This window comes from Camelus ferus, chromosome 18 (assembly GCF_009834535.1).
Source record: "Camelus ferus isolate YT-003-E chromosome 18, BCGSAC_Cfer_1.0, whole genome shotgun sequence".
Classification (NCBI taxonomy): domain Eukaryota; kingdom Metazoa; phylum Chordata; class Mammalia; order Artiodactyla; family Camelidae; genus Camelus; species Camelus ferus.
The window spans coordinates 29,235,486-29,263,210 of record NC_045713.1 but is presented as its reverse complement, the minus strand read 5'-3'; the positions used below and the strand labels follow the sequence as shown (position 1 = coordinate 29,263,210).

The 27,725-nt window shown below is 50.9% G+C and overlaps 1 protein-coding gene across 9 annotated transcripts in view; it reads left to right on the top strand.

The window, feature by feature from the left end:
* CIITA (class II major histocompatibility complex transactivator) overlaps positions 1 to 26,599 on the top strand; it is a 46,225-nt gene extending 19,626 nt beyond the window's left edge. For 6 of the 9 annotated variants that reach the window (XM_014564585.2, XM_032460797.1, XM_032460793.1 and 3 more), the window contains exons 2-20: positions 1,637 to 1,783; positions 2,023 to 2,118; positions 4,376 to 4,438; positions 4,615 to 4,695; positions 6,959 to 7,003; positions 8,534 to 8,686; positions 9,149 to 9,292; positions 10,228 to 10,392; positions 10,944 to 11,012; positions 11,858 to 13,508; positions 14,409 to 14,567; positions 15,224 to 15,295; positions 18,011 to 18,091; positions 18,646 to 18,738; positions 19,890 to 19,976; positions 22,239 to 22,322; positions 22,496 to 22,579; positions 23,268 to 23,365; positions 23,915 to 26,599. In XM_014564585.2, the coding sequence (XP_014420071.2) occupies positions 1,637 to 1,783; positions 2,023 to 2,118; positions 4,376 to 4,438; positions 4,615 to 4,695; positions 6,959 to 7,003; positions 8,534 to 8,686; positions 9,149 to 9,292; positions 10,228 to 10,392; positions 10,944 to 11,012; positions 11,858 to 13,508; positions 14,409 to 14,567; positions 15,224 to 15,295; positions 18,011 to 18,091; positions 18,646 to 18,738; positions 19,890 to 19,976; positions 22,239 to 22,322; positions 22,496 to 22,579; positions 23,268 to 23,343 (3,350 nt within the window). In that variant the 3' untranslated portion in view covers positions 23,344 to 23,365; positions 23,915 to 26,599. Of the gene's footprint in view, positions 1 to 1,636; positions 1,784 to 2,022; positions 2,119 to 3,268; positions 3,472 to 4,375; positions 4,439 to 4,614; positions 4,696 to 6,958; positions 7,004 to 8,533; positions 8,687 to 9,148; positions 9,293 to 10,227; positions 10,393 to 10,943; positions 11,013 to 11,857; positions 13,509 to 14,368; positions 14,568 to 15,223; positions 15,296 to 18,010; positions 18,092 to 18,645; positions 18,739 to 19,889; positions 19,977 to 22,238; positions 22,323 to 22,495; positions 22,580 to 23,267; positions 23,366 to 23,914 lie in introns of those variants that run through there. The other 3 variants (XM_032460794.1, XM_032460799.1, XM_032460800.1) reach the window with 3 other exon arrangements.
* Positions 26,600 to 27,725: the final 1,126 nt, after the last annotated feature.

Sequence of the window (27,725 nt, the reverse complement as noted above, 5' to 3'; positions counted from 1 at the left end):
GACTAGAGTGATGTGGCCACAAGGTCACAAGTCAAGGAATGACACCAATTCCCAGAGCTGGAAGAGGCAAAGAATTCCCCGCTAGAACCTCCAGAGGGACCATGGCCCTGCCAGCACCTTGACTTTTGACTTCTGGCCTCCAGAACTATGAGGGAATAAGACTCATTTACTTTAAGCTACTAGGTTTGTGGTACCTTTGTTGTGGTAGCAACAGGAAATGAACACATCATAGGATCATGGACTATCTGAATGAGGGATTCATTAGCCATTCGAGCCATGTGGATGAGGCTTTGTACTGGCTCTCGCCAGCAAGAGCTGCTGCTTAGCCTCTCTGAGCCTCAGGTTACCCATCTGCAAAATGAAGAGAATAATGCCTACCTTCCAGGGACGGTGGTTTGTTTTAACAGCTCTATTGAAGTATAATTCAAGTATCAGACAATTCACTCATTCAAAGTGTACAATTCATGGCATGTTTGGTATATTCACACAGTTGTGCTCCATCCTCACAGTCAACTTTAGAACATTTCATCATCTCCTCAGAAAAAAAAAAAAACCCATATTCATTAGCAGCTGTTACCCATTTTCCTCACAACTCTCCCCCTACTGTAGCCAAACACTAATTTACTTTCTATCTCCAAAGATTTGTCTGTTTTACATATTTCATATAAGTGGAATCATACAAAATGTGGACTTTGTGTCTGGCTTCTTTCACTTATAATGTTTTCAAGTTTCATCCATATTGAAGCAGGTGTCAGTACTTTATTCCTTTTTAGATCTGAATACTGTTCACTGTATGGATAGACCACATTTTGTTTATCTTTTCATCCACTCATGGCCATTTGAATTGTTTCTATATTTTGGCTATTATGAAGTATGCTTCTACATGCATTCGTATGCAATTTTTTGTGTGGATACGTCCAGGGTTGTTTTGAGGATTAAATGAAGTAGTACCTAATGTCTTTGATACGTTCTCCAACAAATGATAATAAAAGATCTTAGACAAAATCTGCCCCAACTCCTTCAATTTACAGATTAGGAAACTGAAACATGGAGAAGAGCACAGATTTGCTCGAGATCACCCAAGGCAGGAGAGCATAACCCTAAAATACAGGTCCATGAGTCAGACTGCTCAGTACCAAGTCCCGGTTCCACTTGGAGTTGGGTTACCTTATGTTGGCCACTTTACCTCTCTGAGCCTCAGTTTACTCATGTGTAAAGCAAGGTTAACAATTGTTCCTAGCTCATATGGTTGTTGATGTGAGTGTTAAATGTGCTAGCCCATGTGTCTGGCACATAGTGGGTGCTCTGTACATCTTAGCTGTTATCATTCATGGCAGCAGCAGCAGCAGAACTCAAGTCTCCTAGCTCCCAGGTGTGAGATATCTTGAATCTACACTTCCCCAGTTCCCTCTTCTGTATCCTGGGCATCTTTCCAGTGTGATTGTAAGTTCCTTGGAGGAAGGATATAGGGCTTCCTCTCCACATAAGAGGTGCTGAATGAGAGCCTTTGCTCACTTTCTTTGGCTCCCACCAACCCTGGCCTTCACGGAGCGACCCACCTGGGAAATGTGATAGATGTTAGTTCTCTGCATCTTTCCAACACCCCATAATTTAACTACGTGTGTCTCCCTTCCAGGCAGTGGACAGTGTGCCACCATGGAGTTGGGACCTATAGAAGGCGGGTACCTGGAGCTTCTCAACAGCAATGCCGACCCTTTGCAACTCTACCACCTCTGTGACCGGATGGATGTGGCTGGAGAAGAAGAGACAGAGCTCTACTCAGGTGGGCTCTCCTCCCTCTGGCCCCTTCCAAGCCCCTCCCCACCTCTCTGCCTACAGTGGAGATAGCAACCAGGGAAAGTGCTGGCCACAGAGCTCCGGTCAGCACTACGGACAGCTCCAGCTCTCTGCGAGGCTCTCTCCCAATAGGGACATCTCCCAGCCCGCCCTGCCTCTCCCTCCTTCCCCACCAGCCCTCTTCCCAGATCTTTCCTGCTTCATCCAAGTGGCTTTTCTTCCCAGAACCCGATACGGACACCATCAACTGCGAACAGTTCAGCAGGCTGTTGTGTGCCATGGAAGGTGATGAAGAGACCAAGGAGGCTTATGCCAATATCGGTGAGGAAGCAGTCTGAGTCCAGAAAAAATTTTTTGAAGGGAAAGATTCTTTTTTCTCTTCTGTTAATCTCACCCATTCACCTGGAGCCAGCAGGCTCTTCAGAAATCAGGGCAAGGGGGATGGGGAGCGAGGGCTAGAAGGATGGAGACTTGGGGAAAGAAGGGAGATTGGACATGGCAAGGGAAATAGAACCCTTCACTAGTGAACACCAGGCAAACAAACCTCACTTTTACATCCTCTGCCTCAATTTCTATACCTTTTTCTATTTGTTGCTCTTCTTCCTTCTTTCTCACAATGCACAGAACACACACTCCTCCCTCTCTTTCTCCCCCACTCCTAAGTCAAACTACTCTAGTATTTGTAATAACTACCTTTTAGGGGGCACTTGTAGTATGCTAATCCCTGAGCATGTTTTATCACATTGAATCCTTACAAAAACAAAGAAAGTAGATACTAATAGTTAGTATTAACCACAGAAAGGAAAGAATCTAGGGTAGGGAGGTTTGCTAAGGCTTAAGCTGAGAGGCTGGTTTGCAGCTTTAAAAAGAGCTACAGCTTTCAGACAAGGGCAGAACTTCTTGGGGAGAGGTGTTTCTGTTGCTGTGTTTTTTTGGTGGCGGTGGGGGGTAAAGAGTTCCTCCTCACCAGGGTCACCACTGTCTCATACAGAGGCTTCACTGAATTAGAAAAAGATAACACTCTTTCTGGAGGATGCAACTCCCATTAAGAAGTAACAGCTTGGCTGTTAAAGTGCAAGCTGGATTCTTGCCCCCCATTTGCCCTCTTGGCTGAACACCGTTGGACAGTGAACAACCTGCACAGATGTTCTTAGTGGCCCCTGTCCTGGCAACCCAAGAACATCACTTAGAAAGTCTGTGCTCGGCACAGAATGTGGCCAGTCTCTCCCTAGCATATGGCTCATCCAGCATTATACAAGGGCAGAAAACAGAGAGGAGCAGTAAACGTACGTGTCTCAAAAATTACAGAACTGAGAGCCTGCCTGCTTCCTTTCCTTTCTGAGAATTTACCTGGGGGAAGCAGAAATGCTTGGGGCTGAGGATATTCACAATTCATCACAACCGGGGGGAGTAATGAGTAATTTGGGCTTTTTCCCCTTAGGGGCATCTACACAGAAGTGGGAGGAAGCGGAGGAGGCAGCTTCACCCAAGTCTGTTCCTCGAGTCTGTGCTCCCAGAAGCCGTTGGCATACAGTCATTTGAGGCATCCTGAAATATTACCCATTGGCTTCCATATGTATAAAATGGGAATAGTAATCACATTTGCCTCATGGGGTGACTGTGAGAATTGAAGAAGTGTCTGCAGAAAATGTTTAGAACAGGAATTTGGAAAGAGTGAGCATTCAATGTGTGAGGTACCACACCACCACTACCATCAACACCATCATCATTATCACATTCTTCATCATCATCCTCATCATCACCATCACTGCTGCCCTCAGCCGTTCCTCAGCTCAGAAGCTTTATATGGCTCCCCATTGCCTATAAAATCAAGTCCTGCCTTTCCCCAACATGAAATTCTTACTGCAGATACCCATCTCTAGAGTTTCCCAAACACCTTGCCTCACTCTGTTCCCACTACCCAGAAAGCCCTCCACTTTGCCCCCAGACTCTGCCCCCATCTTTCAAGGTCTCCAGGATTCCTTCCTCTGGGAAGCCCTCCCTGATTGCCCCATCCCACTAGACAGTCTCTCCTCTTACCTCTTGTCATCATAATTGTCTTCCCATTGGCTCTAAGCCATGTTCCACTTCATCTAATTAACCACCATCTATTGAGTGTCTACTGTGTACTGGCTACTGTGTTGATTGCTTTAAATGCAGAGCCTCTAATTCTCACTACCCATCCCTGGGTTGTAGGCATTATTTATTCTCATTACACAGATGAGGAAGTGGAGGTCCAGAGAGGTTAGGTAATTGGCCCGAGATTGCATTGCTAGTAGGGCTAGTGGAGAGGGGGTGCATAGAGCTAGAATTTAAATTCAAACCCAAGACAACTCTGCTATGCTGCATTGCACTACTTTATAGCAGTAGATAAGTTTTCATGGATATAGATCAAGAGCCCATGAAGTTTCAGTGTTCCTTCATTAATGTGATCATTCATTCAGCAAACACTGATTGAGCCCCACTGTGTGCCAGGTCTGGGAGGTCACAGTTCCCTGCTGCCCAGCCCAAGGCCAGGGATACAATAAGCATTCGGTGAGAACTTGGTGATTGACTGCACTTTTCCTTGTCTGGGCAGCGGAACTGGACCAGTACGTCTTCCAGGATTCCCAGCTGGAGGGCCTGAGCAAAGACATTTTCAGTAAGTTGGGGGGGTTCTTGGCTCAGTCTACATTTCCTTCCTTGTTCCTTGGGGAGCACTATAACACCTGACGACCACCCTGCAATGAGTGGTCAGATCCCTCTTCAACGTAGGGACAATGGTGGCTCACCAGTCCACTGACCGTGTATGTTGCTGTCTTTGGCTTTTCTCCGCAGTCGAGCACATAGGACTGGAAGAAATGATCGGTGAGAGTGTGGAGGTGCTGGAGGAAGCAGGACAGAAAAGTCAGAAAAGACGTGAGTGAGCCCCTCCCTGATGTGACCTAGACTTGCTTGACTCCTGGCCCTGTCTTGGCTCTAAAACCTGTTGTGGCTCCCAGTTGCTTCCCTCCTGTCTTCTCCACCTGGGTTTGGGTATCCCACCCACCTCTCCCCTCCCCACTGCTCCCTGGTGACCCTGGGAGGGAGCAGATGGCCCTTCTCCTGGTGGCTCTCTGTCCCTGGCTGTTTTGATTGCCATTGCCAAAAGGACCTCCGGGCTCTGGCTTCGCCTTCTACTTTGGTTGTCACCCCTGAGTTTATGGGAGATCTCTTTAAGCACAGTTTCTGGAGTCAGCAAGAACTGGGTTTGAACCCTGGATCAACTATTTATGGTCTGTGTGACCTTGGGCAAGTACCTGCATCTCTCTAAGCCTTCTTGTCAGTCTCCCTGCCTCCTTAATCTGTCCTCACTTGGCAGCCAACATGGGCTTTTAAATGCAAATAAGATCATTTTGCACCCCCTGTTAACCCTCTAATGGCTACAAAATACATACCACAAGCTTTGTGTGATCTGGCCCTTCCCACCTCTCCAGATGTGCATGAGTCACTATGCTCCAGCCACCCTTGCTTCTTTCCATCCCTGTAACCCATGTATATTTCCAGCCTCAGGGCCTTTGCACTTACTGTTCCTTCTATCTGGAATGCCCTTCCCCTGATTCTTTCTCCTTTGAATCTTTTAGGTCTTGTCTAACATGTCACCCCCTCCTGAAGTCCTTCTTTGACCACCTTTTCCATATAAATTACCTCACTTATTTTTACCTTGTTGGTGTCTCTCCTGGCACTGTAGCCCTTGTCATAATCTGGGCTTATTTTACTTAAGCATTTTGCTTAGTCCCCCTGCTACGAGGATAGGGATCTTATCTTTCTTACTTATCATCACACCCCCAGCATCTGGCACATGCCTGGATGCAGTAGCACCTCAGTGAACATCCATTGAATGAAAATTTCCATAAAATAGGCAAAATAGTTAATCAAGTGTTTATTGTGTACTTGCTCCGTGCCAGACTGTGTGTCAGCCCTGTACCTATTTATTTAATTTGAACAGGTAAACAAGTGCATGGTATAAAAATTCAAAAGGTGCAAAGACTATTCAGTGAAAAAAAATCTCCCTCCCACCCTTGTCCCCTAGCCCCTCCGTTTCCCTCCTGAAGACAACCTATGTTGCCAATTTCTTTTTTGTCTTGTTGGAAATATTCTATTTGCCTAAAAGCCAGCTCTTTTTTTTAAAAAAAAATCCATATAAATGACCACATTTACCTACAGTCTTCTATACCTGGCTTTCTCCATTTAACATGTCTGGTAGGTCATTTCTGTATCACTGATGGAGAACACATGGTCCTACTGCCAAAGAATTTCCCTTCCTTCTTTTATTTTTTCCCTTCCTTCCTTCCTTCCTTTTTATTTGATAAATAGTTTCCCTAATATTTTATTATGAAACTTTTCAACATACAGGAAAAGTGAAAGAATTGTACTACAAACAACCACATACCCACCACTTACATTATACTGTCAGTGTTTGGCTATATTCACCTCAACACATCTCTATCCATCTGTCCATCCCTCTATTCATCCACCAACCCATCCGTTTTATTTTTAGCACATTTCAGACAAGATCGGGCGCGTTCAGGGTGGTATGGCCGTAGATTATTTTTAGCACATTTCAAAGTAAATTGCAGACACCAGTACTGCCTCATACATCCTTCAGTATCCTGATTATTTTCAGGGCTGCGTGGTATTTCACTGGGTGAGTGAGCTGTAATTGGTTTCATCAGCCCCTTGCGAAGGGACACATAGGGTTTTTCTCTGTTGAAGTGCTACCTGCTTGATGCTCACTCACTGACCTCCAGTGTACCCCTGCAAAGTGGGAATCGCCACCCCCATTTCACAGATGAGAGAGCAAAGGCTCAGAGAGGCTGTGTTGCAAAGACTCACAGCTAAGAAAGGACCAAAACCAGGTTGTTTTATTTTTATTTTATTTTTTTAACTCAAACTCATCTTGTGTGCCCTCTGTGGTTCTGCCTCTTCCAGTGCCTCATTGCCCTGGGTGCTTCAAGTTGGGGCTTGGGCTTAAGCAGATGAGTCGGGGCAGAAGTGGTCAGAAGCAGCAGAGGGAAAGGGACCTGAAGGCCACTTCCTAGCCATGTAAGACAAGGTTATACAGCCTGCTGGAGTCTGCGAGCCCCTCGTGGTCTGGGACACCCTTTCCCTGAAGCTGCTGACTCTGGTGTTCTCTCTGTAGCCTTCCCAGAGGAGCTGCCTGCGGATCTGAAGCACAGGAAGCTAGGTGAGCAGGGCGGGTGGGCCCAGGGAGATTGCCAGGCAGGAAAGCGGGGGCCTCCACAGGTGCGCACAGAAACCGGCATTTGACTGGGATTTCAAAATGTAGAATAGATAAACGAGATTATACAGTATATAGCACAGGGGAATATATACAAGATCTTATGGTAGCTCACAGCGAAAAAAAAATGTGACAATGAATATATATATGTTCATGTATAACTGAAAAATTGTGCTCTACCCTGGAATTTGACACATTGTAAAATGACTATAACTCAATTAAAAAATGTTAAAAAAAAAAAAAAAAAGAAAAAGAAAGAAAGAAACTGGCATTTGAAAGCTAAGACTCAGAGAGGTGAAGCCACTTGTCCGAGATCACACAGCAAGTGAGAGGTGGAGCTGGGATTCAAACCAAGATCATGATTCCTGTAGCCTGTGCTCTGCAGTTCAAGGACTGCTGGGAGAGTCAGCTCCTCTTCCTCCTACAAAGCCTCTCCCCTAACCCCTCCCTCTTCTTAATTCTGAGTCAGACCTGAGACACACCCGCCCCCACCCCACCTAGCTCCACTGCCCCTCCAGGCCCCACCTCTCCTTTCCCAGTGCAGAATCACCTGGAGTCAGCTGGTTACCCAGTGCCTTCCTGCCTTCCTTAGAGCCCCCATGCCTCAGTGAGCCTCTTCCCCCAAGCTCACCATCCCCTCCCCAGATGCTTCCTCCCCTCCCATCTTGTCCCCTCCCCTTCCACCCAGTTATTATTGCAAAGGTGGGGAGACCAGCCTCTCTGTGGGGAACAGACTGAGGAATGAAAGCCTTTTAGTCTGATGGAGGAAGCCTGGTCGCTGCCCTCAGAATGTTCTCATCTGATGAGGGAGACAGGGGCCCTGCCCATGAAGACCCCAGGGTGATAGAGAAGCAGTCCCTGTCTTCAAGGAGCTCCCAGTCTGATGGAGGAGGCAAGTCTTTACCCTGCTGGACCTCCCAATTAATGGAAGAGATAAACTCCTGCCCAGTCTGATGGGAGGTACTTTAGAGGGTGGTGGGGGCCCTGGCCAACAGCCTATTCATAGGTCTGTTTCTATTTCATAGGGTTTTTTTTTTAATTTCAAGTTGACATTAGCACCCTTTTCTTTAAAAGTTTATTGTTTGTTTATTATGATGTTTCTTTTTTTTTTCCCCCGCGTGGGGAGGTAATTAGGTTTAATTATTTATTTATTTTAATGGAGGTACTGAGAGTTGAATCCAGGATCTCGGGCATGCTAAGCACACACTCTACCACTGAGCTATACCTGCCCCTAGCTCTCCATGGCAGGAAGCACTCAGGACCCAGTCACAAAGGGCAGGCTGCGGGTACGGGGACTACCTGGCACAGAGCAATTGCTGATCAAACCAGCTTCACCCAGGGCTGAGAAGAGGACAGGAGTTTCCTTCCACTGCCAGCAGAGAGATCCACTCCCAGAGTCCTCCCCACGCCAGGGAGGCCCCTCCAGGCACCCACCCACATCTCACCCAGCCTCTAACACAGCCCTCTTCCTCACAGCCGAGCCCCTCACCATGCCCATGGTGACTGACACTTTCCTGGTGGGGCCAGTGAGTGACTCCTTGGCTCAGCCCTGCCCGGCACCACCTGCTCTGTTCAACAAGGAATCAGCATCCAGCCAGACCCGGCTGGAGGACACTGTCCTGATGCCCGGTAGGTTAGGGGCTTGGAGAGGGTGGGTTTCCCCCCTCCCTGGAGGTGCCTGAAGTGTAGCTAAGGCAGGAGCCATCAGGGACAGGAATTCCCCGCCTAATAGTGTAGACACCCATGTCTGTCCCAGCCCATCCCATCCTCAGGGTCCCCATCGACTCAGTCTGTGCTGGACAACATGCCCAGGAAGGAATCGCAGCCCTGAAAGACACAGCAGGGATTCCTCGCCAATTAGGGAATTCACCCACAAGCCCGATGCTTTCATCAGCTATGAACTGAGTGCCTTCCCTGTGCCAGCTACGCTGTTGGGTGCCAGGAACACCACCATGGGCAAGGCATCACAGTTGTTTTTCTCAGGGAGATGGGAATCCTTTAGAAGGGAGTCAGATGTTAATTAACCACTAAACAGGATTACAAACTTAGGTGCTATGGAGGAGACTACCTCACTGCCTTTGTCTCTTGCAGGGCCCCCTTCCAGTTCATTGTTGAGCTGCTTCAGCCTCCCTGCTGGATCCATCCAGATCATCCCCACTGTTTCCACTCTGCCCCAAGGGCTCTGGCAGATCTCAGGGGCCGGGGCAGGGCTTTCCAGTATAGTCATCTACCGAGGTGAGTGTGCTCGGCCTGGCCCCCAGCCGCCTCTGTCTGTGCCCTGGCTGCTCCCTGACCCTCCCCTCCCCCCACCCCAGGTATTCGGCAGTTGTAGCGTAGTGCCTTCTCATTATCCACATCCCCCATAACAGCCTCCTCTGTCCCTATTTCCCAAAAGTCAAAGCAGAGGGGCAGAGCTCCCTAACATGGTCCAGGTGGGTGACCCACCACGTAGCTATGTGGCCTTCTATTTGTCACTTTCCCCCACTAAGCCTTAGTTTTTCCTTCTTTTTCAAAAAAAATTAAACTTTATTATATTTTAAAATCAGAACATCAATAATGCTCATTAACAAGGCAAATAGTGAGATACAAGAGTTACTGAGTCTCTTTCTCACTCTTTTTTAGTATACCGTTTTGAACAGTTTGGTATGGATCCTTGCACAGCTTTTTCTGAATTGCCTTGTTTCCCTGTTAGTAAAATGGTCCCTGCTGACCTGCCACATTGAAGGGTTGAGAATTTTCCCAGGGAAGGCATGTTAAGCTCTCAGGGATGGGAAAGAGAGTGGGGCTAGGGGAATACCTTCACTCAACTCAAGAGCACCCTTTCAAGATTGCATGCCAGTTTTTATATAATGCACTGGTGCCTCAGGAGCAAGGAAGCATTCTGGACATCTAGGAGAATGAGTACTGACCACACAGTGGGAAAAGTACTCTAGTAGCACTTGCCTTAAGCTCTCTATGAGCTGATTGTGTCCATTTCACAGATGGGGAAACCAAGGCTGCAGGAGATAGATGTAACTCCAGAGCCCTTTCCTCAACTCCACCCTGAAATGTGTTCCTTTGGAAGTTTCTTTCTCCTCTCTGCAGACTCCTAGCCTAACAGCCTAATTTGGGGTGGGGGTGACCCAGGTGGGTTCCTGGTTGTTCCTACACTCTTTTCCCTCCCAATGTAGGTGAGATGCCCCAGGCCAGCCAAACACCTACTTCAAGTGGCCCACCTGTCCACAACTTCCCGAAGTCCCCAGACCGACCTGGCTCTACCAGCCCCTTCGCCCCATCTGCAGCTGACCTTCCTAGCATGCCCGAACCAGCCCTGACCTCCCGTGCAAACCTGACAGGTAAGAACCAGTGGGGCCAGGGAGAGTTCTTGGCAGCAGGATTGAGACCCTGGGGAAGCAACTGCCTCAGACAATGAGGTCCACCTACAGAGCTGCCTGCAGGGACAGCCAAGTTGTGTTTCTGTAAAACAGGGCAGGGAGGGTCTCCAGGGAGTGGAGGGCCCGGGAAGGTGGGTGAGGGGAACAACTGGAGAATCCACGTCCCACCTAAATGGGGCCACCAGCCTTCACCAGTTTATCACTCAACAGGAAAACAGGCTCAGTGTGGCCAGATCTTCTGAGGTGTCAGCAGAATCTGGGGATCTTGATTTTCACATAGACACTGTGATTTTGAAAACACTGGTGAACATTTTAAAATTTACAGCAGGCCAAAGAAAGCCGTCTTTGAGTAGGATACAGCCTTGGGTCATCACCTTGGAACCTCCATCTCGGGGAGACTCAGCCCTTATCAGCTCTGCTCTCAGGACATTCAGAGGACTGGATGCCCCGGAGGGAGGGAAGTCCCCGGGGCACCCTTCACCCTAACTCTGACACTGGCTTCTTCTCTCCAGAGGATGAAACATCCCCCACCCAAAGTCCGGCAGCTCTCAAGCCCTCCAGCAAGCTTCCCAGATGGCCTGGTGAGTGGTGGCAGGACCCCTCCATGTTGGATGAATAAGGGAAGGGAAGCCAGGTTTGGGCTTCCATCTGACACATTGAATACCAGCATTCATTCAGCCAGTTGTGCTTACACTTAAGCAACATTATGGAGGACCTGCCCCTCGTAGGCCCACACCAGGAGGGCTTGTTTGCAAGGCAGAGAGAATGAATGAGGGAAGGGCAGGTAGCTGAGAGAGTGGATGAAGGCAGGAGTTGATGGCGAGTGTGGGAGAGATGGAAGGTGGGGGTGAAAGGGCGGCTGAGAGAATGGCAAACTGCCGAGTCTGACTCTTTTCCAGGTACCCGTCCAAGCACACAAGACACAGTAAACCATTAAATTTGCAAACAACCTGAATATGATCCCTGTTTTGCAGATGAGGAAACCAAGGCATAGTGGGGTACATAGCATGCTCAACATAACACAGATTAGTGGTGGGGACTGGGTACAGCTCAGTGGTAGAGCCCTTGCTTAGCCTGCATGAGGTCCTGGGTTCAATTCCCAGTACCTCCATTAAAAAAACTTTTTTTAAAGTGGTGGAGCTAGGACTTGAATCAGACACATGGATTCCACTATCTTAACACCCCCACAATGGCCTCCCCATGGTGAGTGAGCCAAAGAAGGTTAGTGAGTAAATAGAGGAATGAGTGAATGAGTTTAGGAAGAATTGAATTAATGAATGAGTGTCTGGGTCACTGACTGAGGCAGCTAATAAAGAAAGCAGTCAGGGAAGACTGTGTGGTGAAGGGACGAAGAAGCTAGTGATGGTGGCTGGTCCTGCCACGAGCATCCTCCCTTCCCCAACCCTGCATCCTCTGACCTGTGCAGAGAGCGTGGAGCAGTTCTGCCGCTCACTACGGGACAAGTACCAGGCTAAGCCTGCAGGCCCGGAAGGCATCCTGGTGGAGGTGGACCTGGTGAGGGTACGGCTGGAGAGGAGCAGCAGCAAGGGTCAGGAGAGAGAGCTGGCCACCCTGGACTGGGCAGAGCGGCAGCCGGCCCGAGGGGGTCTGGCCGAGGTGCTGCTGGCCACTAGTGACCGCCGGCGGCCACGAGAGACGCAGGTGATCGCCGTGCTGGGCAAAGCAGGACAGGGGAAGAGTCACTGGGCTCAGGCCGTGAGCTGGGCTTGGGCTTGCGGCCAGCTGCCACAGTATGACTTTGTCTTCTGCATCCCCTGCCACTGTTTGGACCATCGAGGGGACACTTACCGCCTGCAGGATCTGCTCTTCTCCCCGGGCCTGCAGCCCCGGCCGGTGGAGGATGAAGTATTCAGTTACATCTTGCGGAGGCCTGACCGCATTCTGCTCATCCTGGATGCCTTCGAGGAGCTCGAAACCCAAGACGGCTTCTTGCACAGTGCGTGCGGGCCCGGGTCAGCAGAACCCCGCTCCCTCCGGGGGCTGCTGGCAGGCCTCTTCCAGCGCAAGGTGCTACGAGGCTGCACCCTGCTGCTCACGGCCCGGCCCCGAGGACGCCTGGCCCAGAGCCTGAGCAAGGCTGACGCCATGTTCGAGGTAGCCGGCTTCTCGGCCCAGCAGGCCGAGACCTACGTGATGCGCTACTTTGAGACTTCGGGGGCCACTGAGCACCAAAAGAGAGCCCTGGCCCTCCTCCAGGCCCAGCCGTTTCTCCTGAGTCACAGCCACAGCCCCACTGTGTGCCGGGCCGTGTGTCAGCTCTCTGAGGCCCTCCTGGAGCTGGGCGATGAGGCCGAGCTGCCCTCCACACTCACCGGCCTGTATGTTGGCCTACTAGGCCCAGCCGCCCACGACAGTCCCCCGGGGGCCCTGGTGGGACTGGCCAGACTGGCCTGGGACCTGGGCCGCCGTCACCACAGCAGCCTGCGGGAGGACCAGTTCCTGTCAGCAGAGGTGAGGGCCTGGGCTGTGGCCAGAGGCTTGGTGCAGCCCACCCGGGGGGGCCCAGAGACTGAGCTGGTCTTCTCCAGCTTCCTCCTGCAGTGCTTCCTGGGGGCCTTGTGGCTGGCTCTGAGCAGCGAAATCAAGGACAAGGAGCTACCACAGTATCTGGCCTTGACCCCAAGGAAGAAGAGGCCCTATGACAACTGGCTGGAGGGCGTGCCGCGCTTTCTGGTCGGGCTGGTCTTCCAGCCTCGCCCTCGCTGCCTGGGAGCCCTGGTAGGGCTGGCAGCGGCCACCTCGGCGGACAGGAAGCAGAAGGTGCTCACCAGGTACCTGAAGCGGCTGCAGCCGGGAACGCTGCAGGTGGGGCGGCTGCTGGAGCTGCTGCACTGCGCCCACGAGGCGCTGGACGCTGGGCTTTGGCAGCACGTGCTGCACGGGCTCCCGGCCCGCCTCTCCTTCCTGGGCACCCGGCTCTCGCCTCCCGACACCTACGTGCTGGGCAGCGCCTTGGAGGCGGCAGGCAGAAACTTCTCCCTGGACCTCCGCAGCACCGGCATTGACCCCACGGGACTGGGGACCCTCGTGGGACTCAGCTGTGTCACCCATTTCAGGTGGGGACTGGGGACAGGAGAGGGGGCTTCTTTGTCCTGGGCACTTGCTGTGGTCTTGGGGCTGTGTCCAGTGCTGGCTCTGTGGGGTCTCATTTAGTATGCACGGCAGCCAGGCGGGGGCAGCAGTGACTCTATCTATTTTTTAAGATGAGGAAGCCAAGGCTCAGAAAGGCATAGTAGCTTGCCCAAGGTCACACAGCCAGTGAGGGGCAGCATCATTCTTTCAACCAGTATTTGCACACCCACCATGTGCCAGGCACTGGGCCACATATAGAATCTAAGAGTGATCGGGGTTCAAATTCATTTTCTCCTCTCCATCCCCTGATCAAGTCACCATTTTGTCATGGTTAAGTTAAAGCCACAGCCTCCCCTGACCTCCCTGCCCCCACTCTCTTCTCTTCCACTCCACTTTATATTTAACCATCAGAGCAATCTCTCTAGAAATTGCATCTGATCATATTCCATTCTTGCTTACAATCTTTAAGAAGCACTCCACTTCCCTCAGGATGAAGTCAAAATTCCTTAATTTAAATTAAGGAATTTAGATCCTTTAGCAATCTGTTTGATCACTTAAGCCTGATCTCCAGAGACTCTCCTTTTCCCCTAAGCATACTTTATCCAAGCTGTAAGATCCTACACCACTGTAATGGTTCAGCTGAGAATTTAGCACTGAGCTTCCTGGTAGCCAAAGCAAAAAGGAAATCAAAAACCACTGGGAGAATGGAGAAGAAGGAGGAATCGATAAGGCCTCAAGTGGTCATGGAAGGCTTTCTAGAGGAGGTAGGCGTGAAGCTGAGGGAGGAAAGTATCTAAATAGGTAGGAGGTCCCTTCATGGAGCCACCCCTCCATTATGGTCTAGCCCAGTCATCGTGCCTGGGTCTGAGGCCCTTCCTCCACAGGGCCACCTTGAGTGACACGGTGGGGCTATGGGAGTCCCTGCAGCAGCGTGGGGAAGCCAAGCTACTCCGGGCAGTGGAGGAGAAGTTCACCATCGAGCCTTTCAAGGCCACGTCCATGAAGGATGTGGAAGACCTGGGCAACCTCGTGCAGATCCAGAGGTGAGGGGGAGAGGGCATGGGAGGCAGTTCAGATCATGAAGGACCTAATACTAAGTTTGCTGTTAATGCTTCCAGTGCCTCCTCTTTTGGGGGCATCCCATGCCCTCCCCCTGGGCAGTGACCACCCAGAATCTCTCATTGTACTCCCCTCTCCAGGACTGACCACTTGGTGCTGTTAAAAACTTGCCACCATGTGCCCAATTCTTTCTCAGCTAGAGCCAGGGAGATATTCTCTCCTGCTGAAGGCTTCATGAACTGCCTTCTGTATCTAGTAACAGAAGTGACACCTTTGGCCGCCTCTCCAGGACCAGTATCATCTCCATTTTATAGATGGTAGAAGTCTCAGGTCCAGAGGGCAGAGGAAACTTGACCGCATAACTGTCTTTCACTCATTCCTTCATCATACATTGACTGATCACCTACTGTGTACTGTCTGGGAGGGGTGAGGATAAGCGCTTACTCTGAGGCGCTTTTCCATGAAACAGACAGTAATGGGTTAACATCGTCCTGAGGTTTTTCTTTTTAACAGTGGGGCAACAGTAGCCCTGAGGAAGGCAGTCCTTCCAGGGAATTTTGGGCCTCCTGGGACACACAGGAAGCGGTTCAAGAGACAGGCGAAGAGCCTGCTCTCCACTAACATTGCCCCTTCTCTCTAGGACAAGAAGTTCCTCTGAAGACACAGCTGGGGAACTCCCTGCTGTCCGGGACCTAAAGAAGCTGGAGTTTGCGTAAGCACAGGGGTGAATTGTTTGGGGTCCCCTTGAGGTCTCTTCTCCAGCCTTAACTGGGCTTGTGCCACCAGAATGGAAATGGGTCTTCAGAATCATTCTTGCCCTTTTGCCCCACCACTCTAGAAGCCAACTTCCAGCAGCTGGGGCACGGCTGGTCCAGTCCTGGAGTTTCTTGAGGGTGAAGTTAACTGGCCTATTTGCCAATAAGCATGCTCATTCACATCCACTCATTCAACAGACCTACTTCTATGACGGAGGCCACTGTTCTCAATGAGTTTGCAGCCCAGTGTAAATAGACAAGTACCACCTGCTGTGATTAGTGGCAGGAAAGTCAAGGATGTGAGAGTGCAGACATGGAGGAGGTCAGGGGGACTTCCCGGAGGAGGTGACTGAAGCACTGAAGCTTGACAAAGGAATAGAAACGAACCATGCTGGGTGGAGATACTATTATTTTCTCCCTATTGTACAGAGGCAGAAACTGAGGCCTAGAGAGTATAAATTGTTTGTCCAAAGTCACAAACATCAGGTAAGCCTGGCTCTTGCTCCGACAAAGGAAAAAGCTATATTCGTGGTTGGTCCTTCTTATGGATCGAAAATCTAAAATCCCCTAGCAATTCAGCAGGAATTATTAAACACCTCCAGTGTACCCAGTGCCTTTTATATATAACCTCATTAATTTCAAGAGCTATTCTGGGAGCTGGTCCTTATCTTCCCCACTTTACAGATAAGGCAACTGAGGCCTGGTGAGATTAAATAACTTGCCCCACAGTCCCTAGCTTGTCACCCACAAGCTGCTCCTCCTGATCACTGCTACCCTCGTGCCCCCAGAAAAAAGCCAAGCATTTCTTCTTTTGAACAGAGACAAGGTGCCAAATTTGTGCAGTGATAAAAATGTTGCTGAAAAGAGGAAATGGATGAAAACAATTACCAAGGGCCGCTTCTGGCTTTGAATTATTTTCAGCTTAAAAAGCCCCTAGTTGGACATCGGAACTGTGCCCCAGGAACCAGCAGCTGTGGGGTGGAACAGCCCAGAACCAGGAGACTAGCCACCTGCAGACCGGAAGCCCCGAGAAAGTTCTGAGGAAAGAAGGGAGGAAGGAAGGGACTATTTTGGGCGTGTGATTGGCAGCCACTGGGCCAGGCATCCTGTAGCTCCCATCTGCCTGTAGCTCAGGTTGCGTGGCCACTCAGTGCCCTGCAGGGGCTCTGCTGGTAGATGTCCTTCCTTGGTTCGGCCCCCGTCTACGTCTTCACTCTCACGCCTGCGCTCTCTCCCACGCTTACTCCACGCCAGCCACGTGGGTCCCCTTGATGGTTTTCAGCCTCACTAGGCGTGGTCCAGCCCCTGGGCCTTTGAATGGGCTGTGCCTTCTGTCCAGGACGCTCTCCCCCAGATATCTGCATGGCCCATATCCTCACTTCCTTCCAGTTTTCATTGAGAGAGGCCTTTTTTGACTCCCACATTAAAGGTACAACTCTGCCCTGCTCACCACTGGCCTTTTCTCTGTGTCATTTATTATCCCCCACACCAGATAATTTCCCGATGTCTTTGATCATCCATCTTTCCCCTTGGAATGTCAGCTCCATGAGGGCAAGGATTTTTGTCTGTTTTTTTCACCGCTGTCTGTGTGACAGTCTTGTCTGGTCTGGCACACAGGAGGCAAGCAATCAGTATCTGATGAATGAATTCTTTAATCCTGCTAACAACCTCATAGGACTGGGGCTAAATTTGAGAAGACTGAGACTCAGAGGTGAGGGGATCTGCCCCAATAGGTCCTACAGAAGCTCAGTGGCAGAACCCAGACTCAAATCAGATTTCAGATGCCCTTCACTGAAGCAAATGTTTCCCAGACTTTGGGTTTTCAAAGACAGAGTATTTCAGAGTGAATTTGAGTGACTACGTGCAGTTACCATCTTTTAATTAGTATCAAATATGTTCATTGAAACCACTACTGGCGCCATAATGAACATTTTAGTATCATTTAACTATATTTTAACCATATATGGTACATTTAACCATATTTTAAAAACAAAACAGCCCTATGTTGTCTTTTTCTCATTCCCTCGAAGTCTGATCTAAATGTCAATCTGGGCTGTGTGATCTTGTGTGAGTCAGTTAACCTCTCTGTGCCTCAGTTTCCCCGTCAATCCGGGCTGTGTGATCTTGTGTGAGTCAATTAACCTCTCTGTGCCTTGGTTTCCTCGTCTGTAAAATGAAGATAAGAAGCACTTTTAGCTCAGTCATTGTGAGGGTTAAATGAGATCTGACCTGAGTGAGGGACCCAGTGTGTTCCTAGCATGTAATAAGTGCTCAAGAAATGTTTCTATTTGTTATTAAAAAACAATGGCAGATAAGTAAACCATCTTTCTCAGGACTGGTGGCTGATCCTCAGGCCAGCATTTGGGAACCACTCCCCTAGGCCAGGGTGGGAGAAGGGTACCTGGGGATGTCGGCAGGAGTGAGAACTTGCTCCCCACTCAGAGATGAAAGTTGGGGAGCCCTCGGTGGGAGCCCAGCTGACCTCTTGAGTGGGCTTTGTGAAATCTGCCTGAAGCAGAAGGGATTGGGGTCCCACCTGGTGGGTTGGGGGGATGTAAGGCAATGGGGAGGCAGAGAAGGGGAGTGGGCCTCAGATGGGCGTGGCTTTTGTGGGGCCGAATTGAGGGGCCATGACTCTTTCAGGGTCTTAACCTCTGCTGTTTGCCTCCTAGGCTGGGTTCTGCCTTGGGCCCCCAGGCTTTCTCCAAACTGGTGAGGATCCTTGAGGCCTTTTCCTCCCTTCAGCATCTGGAGTGAGTATAATCCCCAGAATCTCTCCCAGAGACCTCGGGCTTTGACAGCCCCAGACCCTGGCCCTATTTCTGTGTGTGTGGTGGTGGTGGGGGGGCTGGTGTGAATGACCAGGTACCCCCACCACAGGGAAGGGACGGCAGACGGAAATCCCCACCAATAAAAATAGGTTGAATCCTTTTGTCACCTTTGAAATTCTTTCCCTCTCATGCGCTGCTCCCGGCAATCTCGTGGGGAGACAGGGTCAGGGAACATGCCTCCACTGTACAAATGAGGTCTCACGTCATTAAGGAAGCTGTCCCAGCTCCTGGGGCTCCCAGGAAGGAGAACAGGGATTCAGGTCCATGGGGAGTTAGTTAGAACCTTGTCCGCTGGCTGGCCAGTTGGCCCCCCAGGGGGATGAAGATTTGCTCTCAAAAGCTGGGAGCTGCAGCAGATGTGTTGTGTCCAGAGGTGGGGGGATGGGAGGAAGCCGCCTGCTGGGTCAGAGGGAGGGGGAGGGTCGAGTGGCCTCTGGGGTGCTGGCTGATGGCCCCCCATGTGATTCCACCTGCAGCCTAGACTCCCTGAGTGAGAACAAGATCGGAGACGAGGGGGTCGCCCAGCTCTCAGCCACCTTCCCTCAGCTGAAGGCCCTGGAGACACTCAAGTGAGTAGGCTAGGCCTGCGTCTCTGCTGGATTTGTCCCCCAGAGTGCAGCTGGCTTTTTTATTCTTTCATTCATGCATTCATTCAATCGTGCATTCATTTAATCATCTACCCATTCATTCATTCATTTTTTCATTTCTTTATTTAATCATCCAATCAACCGATTATTTATTCACTTAATCAACAAATATTTAAGGAGCACCTACTATATGCAGCCACCATTCTAGGCCCTGGAGACCCAGCTTTAAGTAAAACAAAAGCCCCTTGCTGGGGAGGGTATAACTCAGTGGTAGAGTACATGGCTAGCAGGCATGAGGTCCTGGGTTCAATCCCCAGTACTGCCATTAAAATAAATAAAAAATTAATTAAAATTAATTACCTCCCCCCCAAAACAAACAAATTTAAAAAAAAAAATTATCATCAAAATCTAGCCACACTCCACTCCATAACCTGGATCAGAGCAGCCACAGAATTCACCAGAATTTACTTAGGGATTTCCTTAATGGTAGGACACTGAAACTTCTCGAGCAATTTACAGCATCTTAGGAAACAGCTGTGAATAGGCCAGACTTCTCTCCCTTCATCCCTCCTCCCTTTCTCCCTCCCTCCCTCTCTTTGTCCCTCAGTCCCTCCCTCATCTTCCTCCCTCTCCTCCTTTTCCTTCCCTTCTTTTTTTCCCCACTTAAATATTTTATGAGCACGAACTATGTGCTTGGCACTGCTGTAGCTGCAAGGATACAATAACAAACAAAACAGACCTGACCCCTCGCCTCGGTGGACCCCACGTGGTTAAACAAATTATGTGAACTCTTATGTAATGACGGTGCTGAAAAGTGCTCCAAAGGGAAAAGAAGGGATGCTACAAAATCATAAAATAGATTTTGGGGGAGAGCCATCTCCCTCATCTGCGTCCTCACCCCCATCGTCCCCCTCAACCTCAGGTCATAACTGCATTCTTTTGTTAAGCATTAGCACAAGTCTACCCAAAGCACGACTCTTATGCAAGTAGACTGTCTTTTGCTTGCTGCTCTGGGCCACTCTGTGAGGAGGCTGGATTTTCCAGCTCTGCCCGAGCCTGGGACGAAAGATGCTGATGGGGAGGGGCATTCAAGTTTGGTCCTGAGCCCTACCCTCCTTGTTGTACCCCTGCAGCTTGTCTCAGAACAACATCACCGACGTGGGCGCCTGCAAGCTGGCCAAGGCCCTGCCCTCACTGGCTGCGTCCCTCGTCAGGCTGAGGTGAGTGGCCCCCATCGGTCAGGTGCTGAGCTGGTGGGCTGGGGGTGGGCAGAGAGCCCCCTTGATGCCAACTGTAAGGTCGCACTGAGACCCTGGAAGCAAAAACTACAGGCTGTTCTGTGTCGTCGTTGCACAACTTGGTGGGGGTCGGGGTGGAGGGGCACCAACCTAAGATCCAATATGAACACATCCCCTGGAGTAGGGCAATGCCACCGCCCCGAACAAGAGGATTAGTAGCACTTGGGGGAAAGGGGCGTCTGGAAAACTTTGGGCAAGTCGATTAAGTATTCCTAACCTCTGTTTCCTCATCTGGAAAATGGGTACCATCCTAAAGGCCTATGGAAAGGGCTTGGCGCAATGCCTGGCTCTGATGCTCAATAAATATTGATCTTCCTTCCCCATGGGTGGCAGGACTGAGCTTTTTCTGGAGTCCAGGGGTGGTGGTTTCTAAAAGGCTGACCACCATGCACAGGCAGCCTTGGCAGGCTTTTGTCACTCACAGACTGGTCTTTGCCTACACTGCCACCTTCTGGTCGGCTTTGGCATAGCAGGTCTTGCTTTTGATTACTTTCAGCCCGGCCCCTGGTGGGACCAAGGGGTCCTTCCAGCCCATTATCCTTCCAGCCAAGGTCCTTGCGTGCAGCTGCACAGGTTGTGTGCTGTACAGGTTGTAGTCTATGTGATTGGCATCCCCTAGAGTTGTGAGGGCATTTAATATTCTCTAAAATCAACCATAGGCCAGAACCTGTGCTAGGAACTAGAGATATGACTATGAACAAAACCAGTGTGGGTCTTGTTTTCAAGTTCCTTGCATAATAAAAAAGCACATGCATAAGCAAAATATTTAAAACAGTGATTCATACTGGGAAGGAGGAAACTAACAAAGGCCCCGGAGGGCAAAATAGAGAGTGTTGAATTCACCAAGGCGGGGGGGGACCTCTGAGGAGGTGACCCCTTACCGTCTATGCGAAGCTCTCGGGGAAAAGCATTCCAGGAAAAGGGAACAGCAGAGGCAAAGGCCTTGACGTGGGAAAGAGGTTGGGTCTTTGAGGGTCGGAAGGGCCACTGTGGCTGGCTGTGGGAGATGAGGTGAGAGAGGTCAGGGAAGGCCAAATCATGCAGGGAGGCCCATGTAGGTCAGGAGGGGGTTTTGGAGTTTTTCTGTTGTGAATGGAGAAGTAGGTGGGGCATGTGCGGGTGTATATGATCTGACTGACACTTTAAGAAACCTTATATTTTATGAACTCTAAGATGCCATCTGTCATAAGTCACCATTCAGAGGACAAAACACTGCTAATTAAACTATGACATTCATTGATTATCAGACACACCCTGATCTCAGTGATTTTCCAATGCGAACATGTACATCTTGGCATCAATGAAATATGGGAAGAAACCTCTGCCTGTGGCAGGGAGGAAGGGCCTCCTGGGTTCTAAGATCCATCCCAGGAAGAAATTATAAAACCTCTGCCTGGTTCCTGCCCTGGTACTGGCCGACCCATGACATCAGTGGATCCTGGAGTTTAGCTTGAATCCACTTTGCTGCAGTGCTTCTTTGACCTGTACCCCTGCAGTGTAGCTCTGAGGCTGAGTCATGGCAAAGTCATAGCCTTAAAATTAGAACCGTGGCCATACCTGGCTTGCTAAAAGGATGCTGGTTAATAAGTGTATAGCTTAAGTCAGCACCAGCAACACCCGTTGTGCTATTTTTGACACTGCTGTTGGTGACTGAACACACTATTGAAACCCAAGCCGGCCCAGTGACTCTGGGTTTCTCTCTCCCCTGCTATCCCCAGGGCTGGACACACCCCCTACGGTAACTTGTATAACCTTCACAAACCCCCTTGGGAGGTAGTAATAACCATAATTAAGATGTAGTTCATTCCAGGTGTTGGACCCCGTTCCGGATGTTTTACCAACATTAACTCATTTACTCCTCCTTATAATTACTCTACTATCTCCATTTTATGGAGGAGCAAACTGAGTCACAAAGGAGTTAAGTAACTTATCAAAAGTCAGACAGGCAGCAAGCCACAGAGCTGGGATTTGAACTCAGGAAGTCTCAGTTAGGAAGCTACTTCCACTCAGTCCTGCTGCTTCTCCAGACTCACTAACTGCATGACCACGGAGAAGCAGCTCAGCTCCCTGGGACTCAGTTTTTTTCCTCTGTAAAATGGGGCAGTAATCCTGGCTGGGTGGGCTCCCCCTAGGTCCTGACCCCCCAGCGACCCCAGCCCCTGCCCTGACCTCTGTTCCCGGCAGCTTGTACAATAACTACATCTGCGACGCGGGAGCCGAGAGCCTGGCGCATGTGCTTCCGGACATGGTGTCCCTCCGGGTGCTGGAGTGAGTGTGGGAGCCCAGACAGCAGGGGGCGGGGACCAGGGCTTGGGAGGACCAGGGGTCTCCTGCTGGCCCCGTGGGCAGCTGAGGTCTGCTTGTCAAGAGCGTGGTGATGGCCTTGGCCTGGGGCTGGTTGGTCCCCAGGGCCAGGATCCACAACGGGTTTCTTTCCCCAGTGTCCAGTACAACAAGTTCACAGCCGCCGGGGCCCAGCAGCTCACCGCCAGCCTGAGAAAGTGCCCTCAAGTGGAGACGCTGGCGTAAGTCTCGGCAGTGGTGGAGAGTCAGTGTGAGGTTCATTGTGTGAGCCCTGAGCCCAGTCCCACTCTGCCCCTTACCAGCGTGCAACCTTGCAAGCAGACATTTCTTCCCTCTGGCCTCAGTTTCTTTGTCTATAAAATGGGAGCAATAATAATATTTACCCCCAAGCAGTTTTGTGGGGTTTAAATTAGTCAAGACATACAAAGCACGTAGAAGAAGGTCTGGTACACAAAAATGCTCACTATATTAGGCTGAATGATATGAAACCACTTATATTCAACTGTTTGTGATGCACACAATTGATAATTTCTTATGGTTCAAACTTATTTATTATTACGTCACCATGATGCTTACTGTCCAGTATTGTGCTTTATACTCTTCCAAAGCACTTTCGTCTGCATAATCACTCATATCTTCTAAGAGGAATAGAGTGGATCTTATAAGACCTGTTTTACAAATGAGACAAATAAGGCACAGAGAGGTTAACTAACCCTTTTGAGGTCACACAGCAAGTCAGCAGCAGAACCAGGTCTAAAAGAAGGGGTCTTGGGGCTCCTAGGCCTCTGGTGTCCCCACAACCCCACACTAGGCTGGGTGGGAGGAGGGATTTGGTGGCAGCTTGCGTTGGGGCTCCAGTCCACACTGTCTCCTTTAACCTGGCCTCTGGGTGCCATGCCCCCATCATAGGATGTGGACACCCACCATCCCGTTTGGAGTCCAGGAACACCTGCAGCAGCTGGACTCACGGATCATCCTGAGATGATCTGAGCTGTGCCTGGGACAAGGTAACTGAGGTGGGCGTGGAAGGGGAGAACCACGGGGCCCCCAGGGTCAATGTCCTGTGAAATCAGAATCCATAAAAAGTGGGCAGGCAGGGGCAGCGGTCACCCAGCTCCCACCACTGGACTGTGCTCCACCCTGTACCCTCCTGTGCTGGTCTCGGCAGGGTGTCTTCTAAAGGCTTGAGGACTTGGGCCCTGAGGATCCTCCCTGTGGGTGGTTGTGGAGGTGGCGGGGAAGGACAGACGGGTCAGCCGTGCATGCTTCACAGCCCTTAGCATAGGAAGGTCTTCCTCCAAGGACCTCCCAGCTACCCCCGCTGCTGTTTCAGCCTGTTGGTTGCCCTAATGCCTGACACTGTCCTCATAGGAATTTGCTCTACAAATTTCCTGCCTCTCTCTTTGCAGAGGACTGTCCACTGACTTTCGTGTTCCCCTGACCTATGACGTCCCCCTCCCCCATTCCTCCCCCTAGTCCCCACCACACTCTATCCATGTATTGAACTGCCCCATCCGAAAGCTCCCTGACCTCCCCATTCTCCTGACCTCCTGCAGCATGTTCTCTAAGGACACGGACCACGCTGGACCCTGACCTGGCTGTTTGTGGACACAGCTCTTTTGGGGCCATGTCCCAGGAGTCTCAGTGCCCTGGCACCCAGCCCTGGTGGCTCAGGGTTGGCCCCTGCCCAGCTGCAGGAAGGACCCACGTCCGGCTCTGTGGACAGACCCAGGCACGGCCCCAGGCTCCTCGGGGCCCAGGTTGATGTCAGCCCTGCTCAGCGGCTGTGGTCCTGCCAGATGGATGGGCGTCTGTCTGTTGGCAGCTGCTGTCCAACCGGGAGCCCTGAGGCCTTCCCTGCAGGACACCGCAGGCAGCCGTGGCCAGGCCAGAGCAAAGGATGAGGTGGCTGCATCTCCGCCTGCCCGGGTCCTGCCGGCCGGGGGAGAAAGCACTTCTCCACGCTGCTCCCCTCCCAGGGCACACCCGGCACTCTGACGGTACCAGCAGGCAAGCCCGCACTGCTGATTTCCCAAACCATGACAGCTGGGATTCCATGGCGCTGCCTTCTGTCTCTGGCGCTCCCTGGTTTGCACTCACTTTGTCTGCCGAGGCCAAAGCTAGGCCTGGCCAGACACGCGGACTTGAGCAGAAGAGCTGACGATACACTAATGGAGAAGGGGAGGGGTGATGGACTGGAGCCACATCCACCTTTTTGCCTTCATTTCCTGTCTTTTTTCACTACATTATAAATGGCTCATTCATTCTCACAGGCAGGTCCAGTGTTTGAGTTTATACCATGATTTGCATTTTGGGTGCCCACTGTTCTGGCTAGCTGGAGCCTCACAAACCACCCCAAAATGTGATGGCTCAAAACAGCATATTTATTTTGCTCACACAGCTGTCTTTGCGTCAGGGCTTGGTGGGGACAGCTCGTCTCTGCCCCACTCAGTGTCAGCTGGGGTCATCTGGAGGGCTCAGTCGCATATGTCCAGACCCTGATGCTGGCCGGTGGCTGGGGGCCTCGGTTCCCCCAAGGAAGTGTCAGAGGGGACTTCTCCACGTGGGCTAGCTTGGGCTTGCTCACAGCACGGTGGCTGGGTTGAAGGGTGATCATCCCGAAAGGAAGAGAGGTGGAGCGGGGAGACCTAGACCATGGAGAGAAGTCGTGTCCTTTCTATAACCCAGCTTTAGATGTCACACAGTGTCACCTCTGCCACACAGTGTCACCTCTGCCATATTCTATGGCCAGTTGACAGGGGCCATTACCTTCCTACCCTCCCCACTCCCCACCCCATCAGCCCAGCACAGAGAGCAGAGTCTACTTTGGCCCAAGACCTGTCTTTTGGGAGAGGATTTTATTTATGGCTTCCTACAATTCATTGGAAAATTCATTATGTGGGTGGGTCAGCGAGGCTGAAGGGCCACGAGCCTTGCAGAGTGTTTTCCTCTCTTTCTGACCCTCCCCTCTATCCTGGGAACCATTTCTTAACCGAGCTGGAATCTGGCCCTGGCCATGCGAGCCCGAAAGGGACTTGGCAGCTTTGCTGTCTACACAGAGAGCTGCCAGCTCGGCTGTTGTTTTTGTATGCTCAGTCAGAAGCCCCTGTTTGGGACAACTTGGCTCTCTCCTGGTGGCCGTGGGAGCTATCTGTTTGGCTCCAGTGCTCCAGCCCTGATGCCCAGTTCCCAAACTCTCCTCCTTTTCCCAGCAAGTGGGACTTGAGGGGCGGGAGGGTCAGAGGGATTCTGACCCAGCTGCCTGGCTGGGGAACCTGGCCGGAAGGCAGCGCCTTCCCCCTTGGCCCAGCAGCTAAGGGCATCAGACCCTGTAGCTTAAGCGTCACTCCTTAGGGTGTCCCAACACTCGTGGACTCGGTGTAGTCCACAGGGTTCCCATTTGTGCAGCCTCAGGAGTGAGCACTGAGACAGTCCCCCGGTCTAGGCATCCTCCGCACCCTTCAGCCAGGTGGGGGGGCACTACGTCCCCCTCACTTTTGGTCCATTCAGAGGAGACTAATGAGGTCAGAGGCTGTAATCATTCGTAGTAGTGACTTTAAATGATAGTTACCACTTATGAAATGAGTTGAAACATGTAAATCACCTACCACAACCCAAGGAACACAGTAAGCGCTCAATAAATATTGGCAATGATTATTACTTTGGGCCAGGCACTGTGCTAAGCTCTTCCTCCTCAAGACGGACCACAGTGCAGGGTCAGCAGCTCAGACTCTAGAGCTAGACTATGTGGGCTTGATGCCCAGCTCACCACTTACCTGTGCAAATTATTTCTCTGGGCCTCAGTCTCCTCATATGCAAAATGGGCACGATCACAGTGCCTTCTTTGTGGGTTACGTGGAGATTCAACGAGCGAATATGCTGAAAACAAGAGCCTGGCACACGGCGCGATACCTGTCGGCTGTCATTATTACATACATTTGTGTGTTTCATTCTCGCCTCTGCCTGGAATGTTTTCCCAGCTCTTCACGTGGCCTGTGGGTCTCAGTTTAAAGGACAGCTCCTCAGGAGGGTCTACCAGACCACCCTACCAAACAGAGACACCCCCTCCAACTCCATCACTAGTTGATCTTTTCACACTTACACATTGTGTTGTCTGCTCTTGTCTGAGGATGTAAGCTCTCAGAGGGCAGGTAACTTATCTGTTTGTTCATTGCTGTGCCCTCTGCACATAGGGAGGTGCTGCATGTATTAAATGCTCAATGTTTGTGAAATGAACAAATCATCCTCGCCACAACTTTGCTTTCTTTATTTGCTGTATGCATTCCACAAGTATGTAGTGAGTACACAGTGGTATACTCAGTAAGATGCTCAAGGTCCCTGCTCTGTTAGGTCTTGCATTTTAGTAAATTAAAAGAATTCCCTGGGCAGGGTTGTCAGGTGTGGTTGGGTAGGCTGTGCACTGCACAAAGGCACCTGGACAAGGGGGCAAATGAAGGCTGTCATTCAGTCTGGGCTCTGCTTGCCAAGCTGTGAATCCTGGTGTGGAGCATGTCTGCCCAGAGGGGCACCTTCATCATTAACACAAAGTCATCTTATGAGGTGGGTACATGACTGTCCCCATTTCACAGAAGATATGAGTGACTTGCCTAAGGTCACACCCCAATAAACGAGGGAGTCAAAGATGCAAACTCCACTTCTGACTTCTTTGGAGGGTCTCTCTGTGGGCACAGGCACCAGGTGCTGGAATTGCTCCCTGAGCCCCATTTGCTGGGTGGGAGAAGCCATGCCTGGGGGAATCAGGGCATCTGACGTCTGGAGTCACACTGTCCACTGGCAGCATGATTCCACTTTTAGTGGCTATCAAGCCTGTGCATCTTTTAAACCCTGGCCCTTCCCCTCAGGTCTCTCTCACAGAACAGGCCTCATTTCCCCAGTTCCCCTTTTCTTGAACGTCTTCCGTCCTCACCTCTCAGCATCCCCTTTCTTAGAATCACATGAAGACAGGTGGTGCTGTAGCTGCCTTCTCTTCTTCTGCCGGACCTTTCCTCTCCCACACCTCAGTCTCCTCACCTGTGAAATGGAGCTAATCACCTGCTCCTTGTTAAACATCGTGCATAGGTGAAGGTACTCTGGAAAGCACCAGGTGTTCTGCAAACTGGAGAGAACTACTGCAAGGGGAACCAACGTCACTCATTCGTTTGCTCCTTCCCTCGCCCTCTCACCCACCTCATCTTCAGGGGAGGTCTATCATGCACCCAGCACGGGGTACCCCCACCCCCAACAGCTCTGGAATTCAGGCCTGATTTCCAGCTTGGCTAGCAGGCCTTGCCCACCACACCCCCGAAGGCGGGCCCTGGCTTGTCAGGCTTGTGGAAGCTGGGAGGGGGCCGAGCTGGGACTCCCACG